Source organism: Myotis nattereri (assembly GCF_964212035.1).
Source record: "Myotis nattereri genome assembly, chromosome: 8".
Classification (NCBI taxonomy): domain Eukaryota; kingdom Metazoa; phylum Chordata; class Mammalia; order Chiroptera; family Vespertilionidae; genus Myotis; species Myotis nattereri.
In genome coordinates, this window is record NC_138083.1 from 37504465 (window position 1) to 37519968 (window position 15504).

The 15504-nt window shown below is 50.7% G+C and overlaps 1 protein-coding gene across 1 annotated transcript in view; it reads left to right on the forward strand.

The window, feature by feature from the left end:
- EPB41L1 (erythrocyte membrane protein band 4.1 like 1) overlaps positions 1-15504 on the forward strand; it is a gene marked incomplete at its 5' end in the record, with an annotated part of 50660 nt that overhangs the window by 14881 nt on the left and 20275 nt on the right. Inside the window, 5 exons of the mRNA XM_081097575.1 lie at positions 1380-1477; positions 1738-1913; positions 4486-4634; positions 5533-5568; positions 8075-8257. Coding sequence (XP_080953701.1) covers positions 1380-1477; positions 1738-1913; positions 4486-4634; positions 5533-5568; positions 8075-8257 — 642 coding nt within the window. The remainder of the gene's footprint in view (positions 1-1379; positions 1478-1737; positions 1914-4485; positions 4635-5532; positions 5569-8074; positions 8258-15504) is intronic.

Genomic DNA, 15504 nt, shown 5'->3' on the forward strand with positions numbered 1-15504 from the left:
GATCATCTCTCATCTTCGTCTCCACATCCTTCTCATTCCCCTGCCCCCACTGTCACTCCAGGCCATTTTATTCATAGCTGCTAAAGAGAGCTTGGAAGTCCCTTCCATCATAGCATGTGAAACTCGCCCCTTATTCCCAGTCCTAGATTAAATGTTTCAAGAGCTTTCTTTTTAGCTTTTGGGCTAAAGCCCACACTCTGTCTGTGGCCACCTGCCTCCCCGCCATTGCCCCATGCCCGCTGCACTCCAGCCCCTTTGGCCTTCTCTGAAATCCTTGAATAAGCAAGCCCTTCCCGCTACGAGCCCTTTGCTCTTTCTTCCTCTACCTGAAATCCTCTTCCCCACCCTCTCAGATAGCTGGTTCCTTCCCCATCCTTCAGATCACCTTTCTAAAATAGTACCCACCCCTGTGCCTACACAGGTATTCTGTCACATCACACACCTCTGTCCAGTCCCTTCATGACTTTATTAGTATCTGAAATGATCTTGTTTACTTATTTATGATCAAAGTCCCCTCCTCCCTGAATCTTCTGTCTTGATCACTATGGTGTCTCTCTTGCTCTAGACCAGTGATGGCGAACCTTTTGAGCTCGGCGTGTCAGCATTTTGAAAAACCCTAACTTAACTCTGGTGCTGTGTCACATATATAAATTTTTTGATATTTGCAACCATAGTAAAACAAAGACTTATATTTTTGATATTTATTTTATATATTTAAATGCCATTTAACAAAGAAAAATCTACCAAAAAATGAGTTCATATGTTACCTCTGACACGTGTGTCATAGGTTCGCTATCACTGCTCTAGACTGATTACAGAGTAAGGGCTCAGTCCACATTATTGAGTAAACAAATCCTATATAATAAAACCCTAATATACAAATCGACCGAATGGCTGAACAACCGGTTGATATGATGTGCACTGACCACCAGGGGGCAGACACTCAATTCTGCCCCCTGGTGGTCAGTGTACTCCCACAGGGGGAGTGTCGCTCAGCCAGAAGCCTGGCTCATGGCTGGCGAGTGCAGTGGCGGCCGCCTCTGCTGCAGGCAGGTAGTAAGGAGCGAGGGGTCCTGGACTGCGAGAGTCCCAGACTGCGAGAGGGATGTCTGACTGCTGGCTTAGGCCTGATCCCAGGGGAGACTGAGCTTAAGCCGGCAGGCAGAAATCCCCCAAGGGGTCCTGGACTGTGAGAGGGTGCAGGCTGGGCTGAGGAACGCGCCCCGCCCCCCAGTGCACAAATTTTGTGCACTGGGCCTCTAGTGAATAAATAAAAGAACAGGCCAGAGTCACGCATGCTGTAAAGAGATTCAAAAGGATGGACTGATGGCGAGAGGGGCCCAGGTCTTGCTTCTTACCCACCCTCCTTGGTTTTGCAGTATGAGCAGTTCGAGAGCACAATTGGCTTTAAACTCCCAAACCACCGGTCAGCCAAGAGACTGTGGAAGGTCTGCATTGAGCATCACACATTCTTCCGGTGAGCCAGACCCGGGGATGGGGTAACGGGGGATGAGACAGAGGCTGTGAGTGTATGTGTGGGTGATGTCTGTGTTTTTTGAGGGCAGAGCAGGAGGAGAAGGTAGTAAGGATCATAGGAAAGACCTCCCTCCTCTTTCCCCTCCTGGACCACAGAGTGTAGCTGGTGGGACAGTGGGATGAAAGGCCAGCGGTGGTCCCGCCTTGGACCTGGAAAAGCAGGTATGATTCCCCCTCCTCACCTCCATCCCTCCACTGCAGGCTCGTGTCCCCCGAACCCCCACCCAAGGGCTTCCTGGTGATGGGCTCCAAGTTCCGGTATAGTGGGAGGACCCAGGCACAGACCCGCCAGGCCAGCGCCCTCATCGACCGGCCCGCTCCCTTCTTCGAGCGTTCTTCCAGCAAACGGTACACCATGTCCCGCAGCCTTGATGGAGGTATGCCCTAAATTGGAGGTGGGAGAAGAGTGGTGTTCAGAGGGAAGGAGATGGGCATGCCAGGTGCAGAATGAGCAGTGAGGGTGGTAGACACATCACAGGTTGACTTGCACTGGGCATGGTGGCCCAAGAGCACCACTGCACCTGGACAGCTCTCAGTGGTTTAGCCCCAAAATATGGCCTCACTATCCCTGGGATGTGACATTGCCCCGCCTAGACTTCCTGGGACTTCGTTGAGCCTTTTGGGGTCCCAGGTTTAGCCATATGGGTTGTCATCATACCAGGAGAATGATGTATTATGACTGCAATGTGGAGTTGGTGATGCCTTACCTGGCTGGAGACGGAGGGGTTGTTCCCAGTCATTCTTTTGGTTCCATTAAACTGATTGACACTAACACATGGCACGCTCTGTTGGGCTGACAGGTGCCCTTAATATCAACAAGAATTGGCCCTACATTGTCCTCTGTCAAGCAGACCAGAGCTTCTCAAAATGTGGTTGTAGACCACGTGCATCAGAATCACCTGTGAGTCCGTTAAGCATGCAGATTCCCAGGCCCTGGCCCAGACATACTAAATTGGCATCCCTCAGGGCCCTGACTCCCCCCAGTATGCACACTGGAGTTTGTAGGGGAGATTCAGAAGCCACATGGGATAAAAACACTGGGGAGATTCAGAGTTTGGCAGATCTGAGTTCAAATCTCAGCCTTGACTCTCACCAGCTACTCTGTGGACACAGGATGTGGCCCATAAACATCTGAATGAATGGATGGGAGGCCTTGAGCAACTTACCTCCCTGTGCCTATTTCCTCTTCTACAAAATAAGGATTATTTACTTCGCTATGTTTGTTATGGGATAATGCCTCTACAACACCCAAAACAATTCCTGGCACATACTAGGAACGTAATAAGTAATACCCAATAACACGTTGTTGTTTATTGTAGCAGTAATAAATTATTATTATTGCTTTTAGATTTGTAGAGGATGGTTTACAGGTAGGAGGTGGGGACTTGAGTGGGGGAAATAGTGGCTACTCCCAGAACACACTGGGGCAGGACTATCGACAGATATTTTCTGAGTCTTAGAGTAAGTATGGCCCGTTCCTGTGAGGAGCTCCTAGAAGAGTAGGTTTATAAGCATTCGACGTGATTCAAACAATGGAAGAAGTACAGAATACAGAGTAGCCTTGGGAGAGAGGGATTGATTCTGTCTAGGAGGAGCAGGAAGGGGTTTGCAGAGAAGGTGACAACTGGGCAGGGTTTTGAAGGATACCTGGGAGTTTTCCAGGTGATCGGGGCGTCTGATACTTTTCCTGCAGCATAAAGGTGAGACCTGTTCCAGAACTCCCCGGCCCTTTTTGAAGGACATGCAGTCTTGCAAAGGTCCATTTGGAACTGAGGAAGCTCCTTATTCTTGAATGGGCACAGGACTGAGAGCTAAGTTTTATGCAGAAAGAAAGGAAGGCCCATACTGTCTCTCTGTCCTCCCCTGCAGCTTTCATTACTATGCCAGGGGCCAAGTGAAGCCCAGATTGTGCAAGGCAGCAAAGATTGGCCCAGATTTGACGATGCTCATCAAGAGGGGGCCGGAAGCCTGGACTCGAAGCCAGTAGGCCTGGGTTCTTCTCCTGATTCACTGAAAGATCTCAGAGTCTCTGTAAAATGAGGATAATAATTCCCATTCTCGTCATCAACACAGAGCACTGTGGGCTCAAATGAAATAATGTGCATGAATGGGCACTTTGCAGAGTAAATATATATAAATAGAAAGGATCATTCTCTCCTTTTTAATCTAGGCCCATTCCAAGGATGATCTGTGCTCCGGTCATTCACTGTTTTCCAGCCATTTTCTTCCCCCAGGACATAATCCATGGGCATAGTCTGAGTTATGCCCAGTGTCTGGAGTAAAGGGTGTAATTCTACCCTTTTCTCTCCTATTCAGGAAAGTACTTGGAATGCCAGCAAAGTGAGAAAGATGTTACTACAAGGGTTCCCTTGAATTTTCCTTGAGTTATAAAGAAGCTACATTATTTGCAAACCTCAGGACTTCAGCTTTCACTAGTAAAAGCTAATCTCACAATATCTGTGTCTTGCTAGATAATGGTCAAGTGAGCATTCTGCCACAAATGCCCCAACAAGAAAATCAACATTTGTGGGCCAGCACTGACTGAATTGGCTCACTCTGTGGCAGCCGCTCTTTGAAATACTTCTACACATGAGCTTATTTGTTCCTCCCCCAGTTGTCTGAAGTAGGTACTGTTTATATATGAGAAAGCGGAGGCCCAGAGAGGTTGTATAACTTACCCAAGGTCACACAGCTAAGGAGAGAGAGATTTGAGATTTGAACGTGGGCTCTAGTACTGTAGAAATCAGGAAGGGACTGGCAGGCAGTCCATGTGACCTGGGGAAGGCTGCTTTAGTCCAGTTGGGCACTGGTTTCTTATTCCCAATGTGCTGGGGTGTGGAAGTGTCTGCTCCGCTCTAAGCATGGTGGGGCAAGTGGCAAGGCCTGTGCCCTGTCCGTGCACCTGGGAGATGTCTCACGTGGCTGCCCGGCTGTTTCTGCCCACTTCAGCGGAGTTCTCCCGCCCAGCCTCGGTCAGTGAGAACCACGACGCAGGACCTGAGGGTGACAAGCGGGAGGAAGACGGCGAGTCTGGGGGGCGGCAGTCAGAGGCCGAGGAGGGAGAGGTCAGGACCCCCACCAAGATCAAGGAGCTGAAGGTAGGAGTCTGACTTTCTTATACCTACTGATCTGGGGATCAGGTGGCTGATCCTGTCTTTAGCCTTGGCCTTCAGGTGCCCCCAGCTGTGACTGAGCACCCTTGCTAGGGGTACACCAAGCTCAGAGCCTTGCCCTTGGGCCATGCTCAATACCTGCACATGCCCAGGTGTGGGGGGCATGCTGCTCGCCATACACCCTCCCCTCCTTTTGCCTTGCTTTCCCAGAGGGCATTTTGTACCCTAGGGGACTCTGGCCTCCTCTTGCCCACCCTGAATTTGCCCGTTGGACTACAGTTTGGATCTGCACAGGCCTCTTTTCCCGCAGAGCATGCTGGGGTGTTTCTGCAGGCCCTCACAGTGTGTCCCCCTCTTGTTGTCCACCCCCACTTCTCATATACCTGTGCACACACCCCTGCAGGAACACTTGGCCCCAGACTTGCATGCATTCACTCACAGATATACACCCCTCTCCCACAGGGTTACGTATCCAGATTTTTAAACAACATGCACATGGGCATGTATACACATGGGTATAGTGTGTTTCCAACATGCAGTCCCACTTGGGAGCACAGGTCCCTGAACACATATGCTGACTGCAAGAAGCAGGACGACCCAGAACCCTCACTTCCATCTGCTGAGTGTAACTGCTCACTTTGCCTCCAGTCCTCCCACCCCCTTCATCACCTCCCTGGGCCACCTCCCTGCTTCACACACCACCCCTTCCGACTACTCACTGCCCCCACCCCCACTCCCCCGTGGGCCACCCAGCTTCCCTGGCCTCTGTTGCTTGGATGAGAGCGCTCTGGGCTACCTGCTGGACTGGGCTGGTTGTGGTGTCTCTAATCCATTGGCTCTACTGACCCTGCTGGTTGCTTTCCCTCCTCCCCCTATCTGCTAGCCGGAGCAGGAAACCACGCCGAGACACAAGCAGGAGGTACTGCATGGGACCTGTCCCTACCTACCCAGTTCATTTGTCACCATTCCACAGTTCATCCCAGGCTGATATCCTGGTGCCATCTCAGCGTTATTAGCTTCACCTCTGCTCCCTGGCCATCCTCCTCCCCCTACGCTCCCCCTAGTCCCATCCCCCACCCAGGCCCCCTCAGCTCCCCTTGTTAAGTTCATCTCTTCAGCATCCTGCTCAGACTCCATCCCCTAGCAGTGTTTCTATCCTTCATTCCCCTCTTCCCTGTCCAGCTTCACACTCTGCCTCACCAGACCACCCATGCTCGCTCCCCCGTCCCTGCTGACTATCCCACTTGTGTTCCTCAGCTCTTCCAGGCATTCCATGCTTTTATTGAGCTCATCTCTTCTGCTTTTTTTTTTTTGTATCTATTGGCAACCAAATGTGGGTGGGAGGGTTGGGAGGGAGGAGCCTCAGAGCACATCTGCATCTCCTCAGATTCCATTGCCCCTCCCTCTGGCTGGGGTCTACTTCTCCAGCTGTCAGGAAAACCTCCTCTCCTTTTCTCCTCCTCTCTCTCCTCACCCTCACCCTATTATCTGTGTTAACCACTTCTTCCCTTTCACGCAGTCTCTATCTCTTCATTTGAACTTTCACTGCAAGAGAAGTGGATTTATTCTTGGGCCCAAGGGGAAGGACCAGAGGCTGAGATGTAAGAAGGGCCTGGCCTTGTAGTCCCATGGTCTGGATTTTAGCCCCAGTTCTGCCACTGACTTTTTGAGGTCTCGGGGACATCCCCTTAGGCCCCAGCTCCCCACCTGCACAGTAAGGCATTTAGACTAGGTTTCCCTAAGGCCTTTCAAGGATCTTGGGGTTCCACCGCTCCCTCTAGCTGTCAGGAACACGACATGCCCACTGAGCCAGAGTGGCAGGTACAGGACAGAAGGTCACAAGACACATCTTGGATCTATTGCAGCCCCAATCCATCAAATTCTATCAGGTTTGATTTCTCAGACAGACACGGTCCTGAGGCAGCTCAGCTCAGGAAAAGAGTACAGGCAGATGTTTGGAGGCAAAGCAGAAGCCTCAGTAGCATCGATTTCCTTTCTGAGGTCACCTAGGAGTCAATCGTAGAGGATCCTCGGATGCCAGAGAGAATCCCAGGGGAAGAGTCTAGCTTGTTCAAGGACAAGCTTACCTTCCAGGTAGTTCTAGAATGTCCTGATCTGACGTTATAATAAGCTGAGATTGTCCATTTCTTGCCCTGAATCGAGTTGACATGAACCCTCAAATAGCCTTGCAGATAAGGGTCCTTGGACCACCAGCCTGCTGCCCTGCCCCCAGAAGTACACAGACAGGCAGCTTGGGCAGGTCACTGCCATCTCATGTGCAAAGGCTGCACCTCATGTGACCTAGGGGCAGATTACTCTGTCATGATGCACTGGCCAGAGCTCAGACTTGGCAGTACAATGTGGGACCCACCTATGACTCCAGCTATACCTGGCTCAGTTCTTGTGCCCAGCCTTGGACTTACCTATCTCCTTCCTGGGCTCTAATGCTCCTGATCCTCCTGAACACCCCTCTCTGGCTGTATCTCACCCTGTCTGCTGTTGAGGAATCAATACCCACAGGTATCTGGAAGATTCCGGGTGGTTGGGAAAGGTAGAGGCTGTCAGCAGAGAATATTGAACACAATCTTTTCCTGGTCCCTGGGTCCCTGGTCCTTGGTGTGGGAACAGAGCCCATTTTAATGGATGTCCCTGGCTTTAGAAGGGCCCCACAGGGCCTGATTTACTGCATATGTTGGGCCAGGAGGGGCCTAGACCAGGGATCCTGCTAAGCACAGTGGTCCAAGTCTTGGTCAGAGGTGGGGACCAGGGTCTGGGAGGCCAAGGAGGGGGTCAGAGCCGCCAAGTGAACAGGGTTGGCAAGTTCTCACTGTACCTCGGCTGTGACTTAGACTGGGCTCACAGCACCAAAGGGAGCTCACCCAGGCCAGTGGGATTGGTGTGGGCTCAGGCTCTAAGACCAGGAGCCAGGTGGGGAAGTGGAAAAGGTTGTGCTTGACCAGAAGTCTCTCCTCTTTCTCTCTCTTCTAGATGTCTGAGAGAGAGAGAGAGAGAGAGAGAGAGAGAGAGAGAGAGAGAGAGAAAGAGACATCAATGTGAGAGAAACATTGATCAGTTGCCTCCTGTAAGTGCCCTGACTGAGGACTGAACCCTCAATGTGAATATGTGCCGTGATTGGGAATCAAACCTGTCACCTTTCAGTGTATGAGATGAAGCTCCAACCAACTGAGCCATACCACCCAGGGCAGAATTCTCCTCTTTTTAATCTCAAGTGCTTTGTGCACCTGTTGAGGCTAACATCCCTGCCCTGCCTGGTTCATGAGGTGCTGGAGAGTGACACAGGTCATGGATGGGAATCACCTTGCTGATATAGGGCAGCGATGGTCACTGTTGCCATTTTCACCACACCCAGTATCCCATCTCGGAGCTGCTCCTCTAATGCCTGGCTGTCCTCTCCATCACCCTAGTTCTTAGACAAGCCAGAGGATGTCTTGCTGAAGCACCAGGCCAGCATCAACGAGCTCAAGAGGACCCTGAAGGAACCCAACAGCAAACTGATCCACCGGGATCGAGACTGGGAGCGGGAACGCAGGCTGCCCTCCTCGCCCGCCTCCCCCTCCCCCAAAGGCACCCCTGAGAAAGCCAGCGAGGTAAGTCTCACTCTGAACCCCTCAACGGTGGCCTTAGGTAAAGAGGGCGGGGAAGTGTGCTGACTCACTGTCACCCCCACAGCTGTATGCTCCTCCCTGTCCCTGTGTGCAGTGATGATGGGGTTGGGGTGGTTAGTTAAGCTGAGGAAGACAGAGTCACTAAATCTTGGAATCTGGGACCCCAGGGACTACCCTGGGAAACTCAAAGTGGCTTGGTGTGTTCCCCTTCCGTCAGCCAGAGTATAATGGGGAAGAAGAGGTACTTGTTTGAAATGCATACTCTGGACCCCACATCAGACCTCCTGAATGAGAATATTGGAGGCAGAGCCCTGGAATCAGCATCTGAAACAAGTGCCCCAGGCGATTCTCATGCACACTGAACTCTAAGAATCAGGGGAGTTCTGTCTAGTAACCAGACCCTTTTGAGCCTATTGTGAAAACACAGATCCGGAAGTATTCCCTCCAGGAAGGATCCTCAGAGCCCACTAGAGGGGAAACCAGCTGCTCCTGTGCCTTTCAGAGTGGAAAGCAATTGAAAAAGAGAAAGACGGATCTCGAGAATTCTTGTGTTGATAATCGCAACGTTATTATTAGCGCTGCTAAATCTTGGCAGTGTTTTACCTCCGTCTATACTTGGGTTTTTATACCCTAGTGCTGCTGCTTACTGGGCTCAAACCCAACTGGGATCTAGACTTATACCGCCTGGGTTTGAACTCTGGCTCTGCTGCCTGCTAGCTGGATGACCCTGTGCTTGTGACGTAACCTCTCTGAGCCTCCATTCAGTAGAGGTAATAAAGCATCTACTTCTTAGGAATGTTGTAAGGATCAAATGAGATAAAGCATGGAGAGGCCAAGCAGAGACCCAGAGGCTCAATATGAGTTACTTATTGTTTCATTTTGAGAGACCTGGGACTCTCGCACAGAAGGTTAACTTTGAGTCAGGATCCCTTTTAAAGTTAGAAGGGTCCTCAGAACCCGCTTGGTTCAAGGTCATCATGTCACAGATGGGGCCCTGAGGCCCAGAAGGGGAAGGACTATTTTAGTGTCATAGTTGACAGAAGAGGAGCCAGAATCTGATTTTCTTGTGTCCCAGGCACTGTATTTGCTATTAAATCACAACTGCCTAGAAGCAAGACCAAATTATGTGAAGACCAGACATAGAGTCATTGTGTGTGCGATGCCCTCTAATGCTTTGACAATTGGTTGATGCAGCCATGATCTAATAAGCAGAGCATTCTATTGACTCAGCACTCCCCATGGCCTTGCCATCCCGGCTGACAGAGGGCCTCGTCCAGTGAGGCCGCTGAGATGGCTCCCTGGCTGGTGATTCGCAAAGTTAGGGATGATTGGGGGCTTTTAAGGCCGGTGCCATGGAAGGAGGGCAAATCTCTGCATCCACTGAAGGCTTCTGTGGTCACCTTTGACATAATCAAGACCCTGAAGACGCTGAACTGGGCCTGGGGGCTGGCCTAGTGATCCAGTTACCTTCCCTGCTCCTGCCCTGAGACCCTTGACCAGAGTGGACTCTCTTCAGTCCTGAAGTGGGTAGGGTGGGATGCAGGGGCTTCCGACACAGTCAGACTCCAGCAGAGAGAAGCAGGATGAGACCTGGAGAGCTGGGCTCCTGGAGCATTGGGGTGGCCTCAGAGCAGCCTGGCTTGGGGGTGCCCCATCTGCTGGTGACAGCTGGAACTGCTAGAATTGGATCATTGAAAGGCGGAGTCTGTTCCTCTCCTGTCTTCCCACTGCAGGAAAGAAGTCTGGTCCAGGAGCTCACCTTGGAGCATTTAGAGGCCTTTAAAGATTTGGGGGATGGGGAGGAGCCTTAGCTAAGGACCGGTCTGACTCCTTGGGCAAATAACCTCACCTCTTTGAGCCTCAATGGCTAGTCAGTCCATCTAAAGGGAACTAAGATTGCTATAGGGTTGGGTTATTGGGAAGGTTGAGCAAAATAATGGATATAAACATACTTTATAAACTGGACAGTTTGGACATTCAACAGGCATTGCTGACAATTAGAATTCCTGATCAAACATGGACTTTCCAGGGGAGATCTGCAGGGTGTTTCATCCATAGTTCCTGGTAGCTTCCTCATGTATTGTTGGGTCTCATCTGGGCCCAGGGCAAAACGGTAGGAGCTTAAACCAAAATAGGGACCCCAAACTATAAAGAAGAGTTCTGATTTGCCAAGCCTAGGTTTTCATCTCAAAGATAACGTTCTAAAAGGGGCTGAGACCCAGACTACAGGCTTGAACCATCATCTAAAGCAAAGACACACAGAGAAGACTTGGAACCGTGTGCAAGTGATATGGCTCCAGAACCTCTTGAATGAGAATGAGCAGGCGATGAGGGAAGGCCCAAAGCCACGGTACTGGCTGGCAGCTGATCGTGGGCCTCCCTCCCTGAATGGCTTGGAGGGGCAGTTCCTTTCTGTCCCGCCCCACAGCGGTGTGGCTCCTTCCTGACCTAATCTGTGAAACCTAAAGATGTGGTATTTACAAAGCGGGGCTATTTATGGACTCTGTGTGTATGTCTCTCTTGCTTTCTCTCTCCCTCTCTGTCTCTCCTTCCCTTCCTCCCTCTTTCCCTTTCCTCTGGCCCTGGGCCTCCCCTGCAGTCCCAGAGGACCCAGGACACCTCTCAGCAGGACTTGGCACCTGAGCCTGGGACGGCCACAGGCTTGGAAGTGTTCACTCAGAAAAGCCTCGCAGCATCTCCTGAGGTTACTGTCATCACCTCCCCGCCCAACCAGAACCCTAATGGTCTTAAGAAAACCATTTCTCTGGGGTGAATGGGGTGGAGCAGACTTTGCCATGCACCCAGAGCAATGGGCAGCCCACATTGTCTCCCGGCTGTGACAACTGGGCATCCCCTTTCCAGGAATCCATAAAGGGCAGGCCCCTCCCTCATCCATTGTTGCCTAGGAATCAGGACTGAAACCATTCAGGGAAGTCACTTCTGGCTTCAAAGGGAGGCAGAAATGAGCTCCCTCAGGCCCTGCAGAGGCAGGTGACTCTAGAGCATCAGTTTTCAACCTGTGGGTCGCGACCCCTTTGGGGGTCGAACGACCCTTTCACAGGGGTCACCTAAGGCCATCGGAAAACACATATATAATTACATATTGTTTTTGTGATTAATCACTATGCTTTAATTATGTTCAATTTGTAACAATGAAATTGGGGGTCACCACAACATAAGGAACTGTATTAAAGGGTCGCGGCATTAGGAAGGTTGAGAACCACTGCCCAGAGGCAGGCTCTGCCCTTTAAGCTTGGGATCAGGGGTCATGGCGCCTAAATGTCTTCTGCCCTAAGGTCTTGTTACTGTTTAGAAGCCCGAGGGAGGTCTAGCTGTGGTTGGTTAGGGGATGGCATCCCATTCATCCCCCCACCTCTTTCTTTTCTAAACTCCCCTTGGATCAGTCAGGATCTCTAGACAGACAAAGTGGGCATCTGGGTCCAAGGAGTAACCTTGGGGTTACAGAGATGTTGGTAAGGCAGGTGTTCTAAATGAGGAGGGCATTGCTTCTGGGCCCAGGAGAGCAGCAGGTTGAGGGCTCTTGGAACTTGCTGTGCCCCTTCATGGATGCCAGGTTGAATCCAGGCCCAGCACCTCATGGACGGTCATGATTGGAAGGTACTAACTGACCATCTCCTTGATATATGATCCTCTCTTGTTGGCACAGTGTGTCTTAGGGCATGTACCTTTCTTAATTCCCCGGGGGAAAATTTTGTAGCTGCTGAAAACATGCTGGAACTGTAAAAGAAACATGAGTCAGCTACATAAGTGGTAAAACATAAATCACAGTTATTTTTCTGCAGTTGTAAAAATAAAAACAAAACTATCAGCACTCTCTTGAGAGAAGTTGGGCAGGAGTCAACAGCATCTCAAGGTTAGGGAAGCAGTGATGCCCTGGAGCACAGGGATGCTCCCAGGGCTAAGGACAGGTGCCCACCCTTGAGGGGGGCAGCATGCGTCCTTTCTCGGGGTTCCTAAAATTGTCGGTCCAGTCCCTTCCACAGAGGGGGCTCTGCCTGTTCTTAGCGGCAGCTCGTGTTGTCTTCAGTCATCCATTGTGAAGTTTTCATATTGAGTTGTCTGTCCTTCTGAATCACCGGCCCGTGGGTCGCTCTGTCCCCAAGCGCCTTTATGCCTGCTCTGCATCCTCCAGGGTGGCCCTTCAGAGTTGAGCACCCGCTAACCTTCTTTCTTCAACAGTTTCTCCCAGGGCATGGCTTCTAGAGAGCTCCTCATCCTGGACCCCCTCCTCTGTGCCCAGAATGTGAGCCAGAGCTCCAGCCCCGAGTCCACGGAACTGCCGGGCCGGAGACTTGCTCCTTGTCCCTGGGAACAGAATCGGCTCCACTCCCTCTTTCAGCTTCTGTTCCAAGGCTGTCTTACCTCAGTGCCTCCCTCTGACAGCAGGGGGCACTCTGAGCAGGCACTGAGCATCTTGGCTCAGTGGGAAGAAGGGCTGAGGGCTCTCCTGACATCTTCCCCATCCTAAAATCTGGTCAAAACGACTTCCAGGCCAGTCCCCAGGGCCCGCTGTGGCTCTGCCAGTGTTTTGGTGCCAGTGGAGCCTTGCCCTTTCCGTCCAGTCTTCCTTTCCTCTTTAGGTTCCTACACATCCCCTTCCACTTGTTAGCAGCAGAGCCCCTTCTTCCCTCAGTGCTCACCCGGTCGGTCATCTGTGCCAGTCACCTTCCTCTGGGAGCCTCGGTTTCCCCTTCTGAAATAGGGTAACAGCACCTGCTTCACAAGTTACCAAATGGATCAAATTTAATAATTTAGACCAACGATTTCAAGAATCTTTAAAACATGCAATACCTGACTATTTAGTCAGGGCCACTGGCCACTTTTCCCTTAGACTGTCAAATAAAGAGCCCGGCTGGTGTGGCTCAGTGGTTGAGCATCGACCTATGAACCAGGAGGTCTTGGTTTGATTCCCAGTCAGGGCACATGCCCGCATTTTGGGCTCGATCCCTTGTGTGGAGTGAGCAGGAGGCAGCCAATCAGTGATTCTCTCACATCATTGATGTTTCTATCTCTCCCTTCCTCTCTGAAATCAATAAGAATATATTTTTTTAAATGACAACAGCCAACACAACAATAGCCATCTGGTGTGAATGAATCAAAATTATACCTATTTTTTTGTCAGATCGGCAAAAAAAAATTTTGTGTGTGCTTCAGAACCTAGTAATTAGTTTATGTGTGCCATGAGATGAAAAAGTTTGAAAATCGCTGACTTAGTCAAAAGACTGGTATTGCCTGGCACAAAGTAATTAAATATAAGCACATTTCCCTTTTTTCCCCCGTATACAATCTTTCTGTTCTGTGCCAGCTCCCCTCCCACTCAGCCTAGAAACTGTTTTCTAGTTAGACTTGGGGCAAGAATATTCCAGATGGGACTTCGTGGACTGCCTTTGGCTATCCTTGCCAGGCTGATGATGCCAGTCCACGCTGAGACGGGCGCAACTAAAGGCACTTGCTTCCCAAGTCGAAGGGAAGAGAGGCCTGGCGTCTGTAGGCTCTCAGAGCACTCGGAGTGCTGTGGTCCTGAAAGCTTAACAACCTGAAGTAAAATCTCAGAACCTACCCCCCACTTTATCTGGGCCTTCCCCCTTCCTTTTATCTCTCTTTCCTGTTGGCGAGAATCTCTTTACGTGGTTTGCTTCCCTGACAGTCATGGAGATTTTGCTGAAATGGAGTGGGGGGATGGAGGTAAGAGGGTTACAGTGTTCCCTTGATCCTGCAGAATCCTTTAGGTCTGATGGGATCTTGCCTCACCAAGTCATAACCTGAATCGGAGCTCAAGGTCAGATAAACTTCCCCAGCTTGTTGTCGGGAGCAGTTTGGGGCACATCTTACCGTGGATACATCTCACAGAACTTGGACTCAGAGAAGGTTCTAGGCCTGCCTTTGCACCAGCTCACTCTCTGACCTTGGGCATGGTGCTCACCTTCCCCAGGCCTCGGTTTCCACATCCCTACCATGAGGGGCTGGCTCAGAGCCGTGATTTCAGAGGAGGAAAGTACCTCAGGGCACCAGGCCCCCAACTTCAACAGGGCAGCCCCATGTGTGTGCTACATAGACTTCCACTGAGATTTTGTGTGAAGAAAGTTTCCTGTGGCTGTAAGATTAAAACCCAATGGCCGTCTTGCTTTTTGAGTGATTCTAGAAGTCCATGGTTCCCTCCTAAGCGTTGTTCAGAAGGGAGGTGGGGGCTGTTCTGTCAGTGGTTTGACAGTGCTGCCCTCTGGTTGGTGCTTTCCACCCAAGATATGCCTGGATCTTTAGATTGTTTCCTTCGGTGACGTGTTCCGGTCGGTCCTTGTCTACTCTTTCTGTGGATTTCGTTAGAATTCTCTAAGGACAGGCCTTGGTACCTGTTTCTTTGTGAATGAACCCCACAAAGTTCAAGCTGTTCCAGCCATTGCGGTGACTGGCACTAAGCAGGAAAGCTGGCCAGTTAGTGTTTTTCATTCTCATCTCTTTCCTTCTCAGAAGCTCTTGCAGGAAGGTCAGCTTATGGAACTTATCTCAGTACTTCCCATCAACTTGACATTAGATCACAGTGGGACCCACGTGCCATACGTTGTGAGATAAGTTAGCCAGGGTCTCAGTCATCAGAACTCAGACACTCTTTTCCTGACTCTGCTGTCAATGAACTGTGACCTTGGCTAAGTCACCGGCCTTTTCTAGGCCTGAGTTTACACACTTGCACAATGAGGAGATTGGACTGAAGGTGTCTTAGAAGTTCTTTTGGCTCCAACATTCAATGATTTCATGTAACATCAGCTACTTTCCCCTCCGACAGTGGCAGTTATATTATGAACACGGAAGAGGGAGCGTCCTGGCCCATCCATGGATCTCCATTTTCCCACGGTTAACATGAGGAGACCCCATCCCATTTTACCAAGCTGGGGTGGCGGTGGAGGGGAGTTGGCAAATAATTTATTGAGTGCTTTGATGGGAAGAGGAGCTTTGATGAGGCTGACTAGTGTTGTCATGCCTTCCTCTTCCCAGCCAGTTCTGGGGATAGACATGTTGACCTTTGGGTGGTAGGATGGTCCCTTCTTGTAAAGGGAAAAGGTGACCTGTTCTTCAGGTGCCTGCTATTTCATGTTAACTCTTCTTGCTCCAATTGAAACACAGGGTTCAGAGCATTGGGTATTTGTAGAAAGGAAGTACACTAGGCCAGAAGAACTCAGTCTTCTAAAAGTGGCCGCCACGCAGCAGGAAGA